At 51.3% G+C, this 8,325-nt stretch overlaps 1 protein-coding gene across 6 annotated transcripts in view; it reads left to right on the forward strand.

Annotated features, from left to right (window-relative positions):
• The window catches only part of EPHB2 (EPH receptor B2), a 159,181-nt gene that overhangs the window by 113,873 nt on the left and 36,983 nt on the right, over positions 1 to 8,325 (forward strand). For all 6 annotated transcript variants that reach the window (XM_073601427.1, XM_073601429.1, XM_073601428.1 and 3 more), the window contains one exon: positions 5,709 to 5,864. In XM_073601427.1, coding sequence (XP_073457528.1) covers positions 5,709 to 5,864 — 156 coding nt within the window. The remainder of the gene's footprint in view (positions 1 to 5,708; positions 5,865 to 8,325) is intronic.

Genomic DNA, 8,325 nt, shown 5'->3' on the forward strand with positions numbered 1-8,325 from the left:
CTACTATGAGCCCCTCCCCCCCCCTAGACTGGATATATTCTGTTCAGCAGAGTCCCTACTATGAGCCCCCCCCCCAGACTGGATATATTCTGTTCAGCAGAGTCCCTACTATGAGCCCCTCCCCCCCCTAGACTGGATATATTCTGTTCAGCAGAGTCCCTACTATGAGCCACCCCCCCCCCCCCCAGACTGGATATATTCTGTTCAGCAGAGTCCCTACTATGAGCCCCTCCCCTCCTAGACTGGATATATTCTGTTCAGCAGAGTCCCTACTATGAGCCCCTCCCCCCCAGACTGGATATATTCTGTTCTGCAGAGTCCCTACTATGAGCCCCTCCCCCCCAGACTGGATATATTCTGTTAAGCAGAGTCCCTACTATGAACCCCCCCCCCCCCAGACTGGATATATTCTGTCCAGCAGAGTCCCTACCTTGTGCCCCCCATGGGATATACTTTGTCCCTGGTAATGGTGGGTGGATGTTTGATATGGGGGGTAATATTCCGGGTACATTGAATGGAGTTATGTTCAGTATTTGGTGCAGGTCTCTGCTCCATACTCCAGAATGCCGGATTATCCGAGCCATTAAGTTTCTGGAATGTTCTGCTGGATTGTTATTTGATGTTGTGGTGGGTTGTCGCTGTGGAAGGTTCTCCTGGGGTTGGGTTAGGAGATGTCGCTGTGGAAGGTTCTCCTGGGCGTTGGGGTGAGGAGATGTCACTGTGGAAGGTTCTCCTGGGGTTGGGTTAGGAGATGTCACTGTGGAAGGTTCTCCTGGGCGTTGGGTGAGGAGATGTCGCTATGGAAGGTTCTCCTGGGCGTTGGGTGAGGAGATGTCGCTGTTGAAGGTTCTCCTGGGCGTTGGGTGAGGAGATGTCGCTGTTGAAGGTTCTCCTGGGCGTTGGGTGAGGAGATGTCACTGTGGAAGGTTCTCCTGGGCGTTGGGTGAGGAGATGTCACTGTGGAAGGTTCTCCTGGGCGTTGGGGTGAGGAGATGTCACTGTGGAAGGTTCTCCTGGGCGTTGGGTGAGGAGATGTCGCTATGGAAGGTTCTCCTGGGCGTTGGGGTGAGGAGATGTCACTGTGGAAGGTTCTCCTGGGGTTGGGTTAGGAGATGTCACTGTGGAAGGTTCTCCTGGGCGTTGGGTGAGGAGATGTCGCTATGGAAGGTTCTCCTGGGCGTTGGGTGAGGAGATGTCGCTGTTGAAGGTTCTCCTGGGCGTTGGGTGAGGAGATGACGCTGTGGAAGGTTCTCCTGTGCGTTGGGTGAGGAGATGTCGCTGTGGAAGGTTCTCCTGGGCGTTGGGTGAGGAGATGTCGCTGTGGAAGGTTCTCCTGGGCGTTAGGTGAGGAGATGTCGCTGTGATTTCAGGACAGGAATGTTATTGAGAGATTGATGAATGGACGCCATGCGTTGTGCCTCCAGTGTTTGGATTAGGCTTGGCTCCGCCGTTCTCTGTGTACTCCGCTCTCTCGTAATCATTCCCTTTTTTTCTCCTCTTTGTAGTTGTGTAAACTGAGGTCCGGTCTCCTTCTCGGGGTCCGCCAGTGACGGTCAGACCCCGCTTCCCCCTCAGAGAGGAGATTGGTGCTCAGCATCTTTCAATCCATCCTTACTCATAGTTTACATTAATGAGCCATTAGTACGTCAGCAGTGAGTGGTGGCCGGCGGGCTTCTGTATGGTTCTAGATTGGTGACAGACAGTTAGACCACCTGTGCAGTGTGGAGAGGCCATGGGGGGGTTATCAGGGTATAGATGAGCCAGACTGACCCCATCTATCAACCCGTACTGGCAGATTGTGCCCTGACCTCCATTACCGTCTTATTATAGAGATTAATGAGGTTCAGTCTTATGGTGGACTCTTCCAGAAGTCTTGTCTATTGGCGGCCATGCATAGATCAAAATTTGAATGGTTCAGCAGGGACTGGACTAATTTCAATCCATGATTGGGCAGGCTGGTAGTCAGTCTACCCATCAACTTCTCTACAGCCAGCCTGTTGTGTTTTTCTCAAATAAACAGTACCGCCGGCTGTAGCCAGCAACACTCAGATTCTGATGGTGGGAAGTCTCTCCGCTAGCAGAACACAACATCACAGCGAAAGTGATTCCCCTATCCACCTCCAATGTGTGGATGAGGGATATTGGGTCATTGTTTTCCATTCAACCTGCTGGTTGGACAAAAAAATGATGATTAATGTATGGGCTGCCCAAGTCTCAGCTCTGTGCTGCCATCTCACCCCTCTTCTATCCACCATCCAGGGCTCAGCCCCATTTTAGCTAAACTGTCACCATCTTCATCATGTCGGGTCTCTTCTATGGACTGTCATCATGTTGGGTCTCCTCTATGGACTGTCACCATCTTCATCCTGATGGGTTTCCTCTATGGAATGTCACCAACTTCATCATCTCGTTTCTCCTCTATGGACTGTCACCATCTGCATCCTGATGGGTTTCCTTTATGGAATGTCACAACTTCATCATCTCGCTTCTCCTCTATGGAATGTCCCCATCTTCACCATGTCAGTTCTCCTATGTGGACTGTTGCCATCTCTTCATCATGTCGGGTCTCCTATGTGGACAGTCACCATCTTCACCATGTCTGGTCTCCTATGTGGACTGTCACCATCTTCACCATGTCTGGTCTATGTGGACTGTCACCATCTTCACCATGTCTGGTCTCCTATGTGGACTGTCACATCTTCACCATGTCTGATCTCCTATGTGGACTGTCATCATCTTCACCATGTTGGGTCTCCTATGTGGACTGTCACCATCTTCACCATGTCGGGTCTCCTATGTGGACTGTCGCATCTTCACCATGTCTGATCTCCTATGTGGACTGTCACATTTTCACCATGTCTGATCTCCTATGTGGACTGTCACATCTTCATCATGTCGGGTCTCCTATGTGGACAGTCACCATCTTCGCCATGTCTGGTCTCCTATGTGGACTGTCCCATCTTCACCATGTCTCGTCTCCTATGTGGACTGTCCCATCTTCACCATGTCTGGTCTCCTATGTGGACTGTCCCATCTTCACCATGTCGGGTCTCCTATGTGGACTGTCACCATCTTCGCCATGTCTGGTCTCCTATGTGGACTGTCACCATCTTCGCCATGTCTGGTCTCCTATGTGGACTGTCACCATCTTCACCATGTCGGGTCTCCTATGTGGACTGTCACATCTTCACCATGTCTGGTCTCCTATGTGAACTGTCACCATCTTCACCATGTCTGGTCTCCTATGTGGACTGTCACCATCTTCACCATGTCTGGTCTCCTATGTGGACTGTCCCATCTTCACCATGTCTGGTCTCCTATGTGGACTGTCCCATCTTCACCATGTCTGGTCTCCTATGTGGACTGTCCCATCTTCACCATGTCTGGTCTCCTATGTGGACTGTCACCATCTTCACCATGTCTGGTCTCCTATGTGGACTGTCACCATCTTCACCATGTCTGGTCTCCTATGTGGACTGTCCCATCTTCACCATGTCTGGTCTCCTATGTGGACTGTCCCATCTTCACCTGTCTGGTCTCCTATGTGGACTGTCACCATCTTCACCATGTCTGGTCTCCTATGTGGACTGTCCCATCTTCACCATGTCTGGTCTCCTATGTGGACTGTCCCATCTTCACCATGTCTGATCTCCTATGTGGACTGTCACCATCTTCACCATGTCTGGTCTCCTATGTGAACTGTCAAATCTTCACCATGTCTGGTCTCCTATGTGGACTGTCCCATCTTCACCATGTCTGGTCTCCTATGTGGACTGTCCCATCTTCACCATGTCTGGTCTCCTATGTGGACTGTCACCATCTTCACCATGTCTGGTCTCCTATGTGGACTGTCACCATCTTCACCATGTCTGGTCTCCTATGTGGACTGTCCCATCTTCACCATGTCTGGTCTCCTATGTGGACTGTCCCATCTTCATTATGTCTGATCTCCTATGTGGACTGTCCCATCTTCACCATGTCTGGTCTCCTATGTGGACTGTCACCATCTTCACCATGTCTTGTCTCCTATGTGGACTGTCACCATCTTCACCATGTCTGGTCTCCTATGTGGACTGTCACCATCTTCACCATGTCTGGTCTCCTATGTGGACTGTCCCATCTTCACCATGTCTGATCTCCTATGTGGACTGTCACCATCTTCACCATGTCTGATCTCCTATGTGGACTGTCACCATCTTCACCATGTCTGGTCTCCTATGTGGACTGTCACCATCTTCACCATGTCTGGTCTCCTATGTGGACTGTCACATCTTCACCATGTCTGATCTCCTATGTGGACTGTCACCATCTTCACCATGTCTGATCTCCTATGTGGACTGTCACCATCTTCACCATGTCTGGTCTCCTATGTGGACTGTCCCATCTTCACCATGTCTGATCTCCTATGTGGACTGTCACATCTTCACAATGTCTGGTCTCCTATGTGGACTGTCACCATCTTCACCATGTCTGGTCTCCTATGTGGACTGTCCCATCTTCACCATGTCTGATCTCCTATGTGGACTGTCACCATCTTCACCATGTCTGATCTCCTATGTGGACTGTCACCATCTTCACCATGTCTGATCTCCTATGTGGACTGTCACCATCTTCACCATGTCTGGTCTCCTATGTGGACTGTCACCATCTTCACCATGTCTGGTCTCCTATGTGGACTGTCACCATCTTCACCATGTCTGGTCTCCTATGTGGACTGTCCCATCTTCACCATGTCTGGTCTCCTATGTGGACTGTCACCATCTTCACCATGTCTGGTCTCCTATGTGGACTGTCACCATCTTCACCATGTCTGGTCTCCTATGTGGACTGTCCCATCTTCACCATGTCTGATCTCCTATGTGGACTGTCACCATCTTCACCATGTCTGGTCTCCTATGTGGACTGTCCCATCTTCACCATGTCTGGTCTCCTATGTGGACTGTCCCATCTTCACCATGTCTGGTCTCCTATGTGATGGTAATTTTGGTATGAATACTTGAACAGTGATCTGGGAAACTCCCGGGATTTTGTACTTTGGTATCAAACTCCTGTGTACTCGAAAACCACAGCCACTAGATCTACACCCCCCCCCCCCCGCACAGATTCTGAGCTTCCTGGTCGGTGCCGTCCGTATTCTGGCGTCCAGAGTCCTTCCTTCCGCTACATTGAAGATTGGGGAACCTGGAGGACATTTCTGGTTTCTTCAGTAGAAGACGTTTTATTCCAATATTTGATTCTCTTGCAGGTTGTGTGACTTGGTGATATGGGGGCAGTGCTTGGGGGGGGGGGAGGAGCACTGTTTGGGGGGCACAGTGTTTGGGGGGAGGGGGCAGTGTTTGGGGGGAGGGGCAGTGTTTGGGGGGAGGAGCAGTGTTTGGGGGGAGGAGCAGTGTTTGGGGGGAGGAGCAGTGTTTGGGGGGAGGAGCAGTGTTTGTAGGGGGGCACAGTGTTTGGGGGGGCGCAGTGTTTGGGGGGCGCAGTGTTTGGGGGGCGCAGTGTTTGGGGGGGCGCAGTGTTTGGGGGGGGCAGTGTTTGGGGGGGGGCAGTGTTGGGGGGGGCAGTGTTTGGGGGGCGCAGTGTTTGGGGGGGGCAGTGTTTGGGGGGGCAGTGTTTGTAGGGGGGGCAGTGTTTGTAGGGGGGGCAGTGTTTGGGGGGAGATTTGGGGTGAATTGCACGCGCCCCTATAACAACCCTTTCTTTTATTTCAGGGTGTCCCTCTGGGATGTTTAAGCCGAATCAGGGTGACGAGAGCTGCCTGCACTGCCCCATAAACAGCCGCACCACCTCGGAGGGGGCCACCAACTGTGTGTGCCGATCGGGGTACTACCGATCGGACTCGGACCCCCTGGAGATGCCGTGTACCAGTAAGTGTCTTCCTGTCCTGTGGGGTGTACAGAGGATTATCAGAAGATATTTGCCGTAGAGTTGTGTTGCTGAGGGGAAGACCTTTCCCTGCGCACATCCCAGTTCCTGTCTGAAGGATGCATTGCTTTGCTGCACAGACTGGGGGGGATGGGAGGAGGACACACGGACAGTCTGTAGGAGGTTGGTGGAGAGAAGCCAATGTACGGCACCTCTCAGCGAGGCCCCCTCCCCCCACACACCGCTAATGGCTTACAAATGTCTCAGCGCTGGATGTGAATGAGGCCTGAAATCCGACTCCCGCCAGCCATGGGGGGGACACGAGGGGGAGGGGCGGGGGGACATGAGGGGGAGGGGTGGGGGGACATGAGGGGGAGGGGTGGGGGGACGAGGCTGAATCTATCAGCTTTCTGCCAAAATAGAGGAAACAATTCCCAGAAAGACCCTCACCAGAGATGAAATAATACTTCCAGCTGCAACCAATCACGTCTTCATACCTCCATACTGTGTACATACCCACCGAGCCCTCTACATATACCTCCATACTGTGTACATACCCACCGAGCCCTCTACATATACCTCCATACTGTGTACATACCCACCGAGCCCTCTACATATACCTCCATACTGTGTACATACCCACCGAGCCCTCTACATATACCTCCATACTGTGTACATACCCACCGAGCCCTCTACATATACCTCCATACTGTGTACATACCCACCGAGCCCTCTACATATACCTCCATACTGTGTACATACCCACCGAGCCCTCTACATATACCTCCATACTGTGTACATACCCACCGAGCCCTCTACATATACCTCCATACTGTGTACATACCCACCGAGCCCTCTACATACCCCACCAAGCCCTCTACATATACCTCCATACTGTGTACATACCCACCGAGCCCTCTACACACCCCACCAAGCCCTCTACATATACCTCCATACTATGTACAGAGCCACCGAGCCACCTACATACCCCACAAAACCATCTACATATACCTCCCTACTGTGTACATACCCACCGAGCCCTCTACATTTACCACCATACTGTGTACATTCCCACTGAGCCCTCTACATACCCCACTAAACCATCTACATATACCTCCCTACTGTGTACATACCCACCGAGCCACCTACATACCCCACCGAGCCCTCTACATATACCTCCATACTGTGTACATACCCACTGAGCCCTCTACATACCCCACCGAGCCCTCTATATACCTCCATACTGTGCACATAGCCACCGAGCCACCTACATACCCCACCGAGCCCTCTACATATACCTCCATACTGTGTACATACCCACCGAGCCCTCTACAATACCCCACTGAACCATCTACATATACCTCCCTACTGTGTACATACCCACCGAGCCCTCTACAATACCCCACTGAACCATCTACATATACCTCCCTACTGTGTACATACCCACCAAGCCCTCTACATATACCTCCATACTGTGTACATACCCACCGAGCCACCTACATACCCCACCTAGCCCTCTACATATACCTCCATACTGTGTAATACCCACTGAGCCCTCTACATATACCTCCATACTGTGTACATAGCCACCGAGCCACCTACATACCCCACGAAACCATCTACATATACCTCCATACTGTGTACATACCCACCGAGCCACCTACATACCCCACCGTGCCCTCTACATATACCTCCATACTGTGTACATACCCACCAAGCCACATACATACCCCACCAAGCCCTCTACATATACATCCATACTGTGTACATACCCACCGAGCCCTCTACATATACCTCCATACTGTGTACATACCTACCGAGCCACCTACATACCCCACTAAACCATCTACATATACCACCATACTGTGTACATACCCACCGAACCCTCTACAATACCCCACTGAACCATCTACATATACCTCCATACTGTGTACATACCCACCGAACCCTCTACAATACCCCACTGAACCATCTACATATACCTCCATTACTGTGTACATACCCACCGAACCACCTACATACCCCACTGAACCATCTACATATAGCTCCATACTGTGTACATACCCACCGAACCACCTACATACCCCACTGAACCATCTACATATAGCTCCATACTGTGTACATACCCACCGAGCCCTCTACATACCCCACTAAACCATCTACATATACCTCCATACTGTGTACATACCCACCGAGCCCTCTACATACCCCACTGAACCGTCTACATATACCTCCATACTGTGTACATTCCCACCAAGCCATCTATATATACCTCCATACTCTGTACATAACCACCGAGCCACCTACATACCCACCGAGCCCTCTACATATACCTCCATACTGTGTACATACCTACCGAGCCACCTACATACCCCACTAAACCATCTACATATACCACCATACTGTGTACATACCCACCAAACCCTCTACATACCCCACTAAACCATCTACATATACCTCAAT

Source organism: Aquarana catesbeiana, linkage group LG10 (genome assembly GCF_042186555.1).
Source record: "Aquarana catesbeiana isolate 2022-GZ linkage group LG10, ASM4218655v1, whole genome shotgun sequence".
Lineage (NCBI taxonomy): Eukaryota > Metazoa > Chordata > Amphibia > Anura > Ranidae > Aquarana > Aquarana catesbeiana.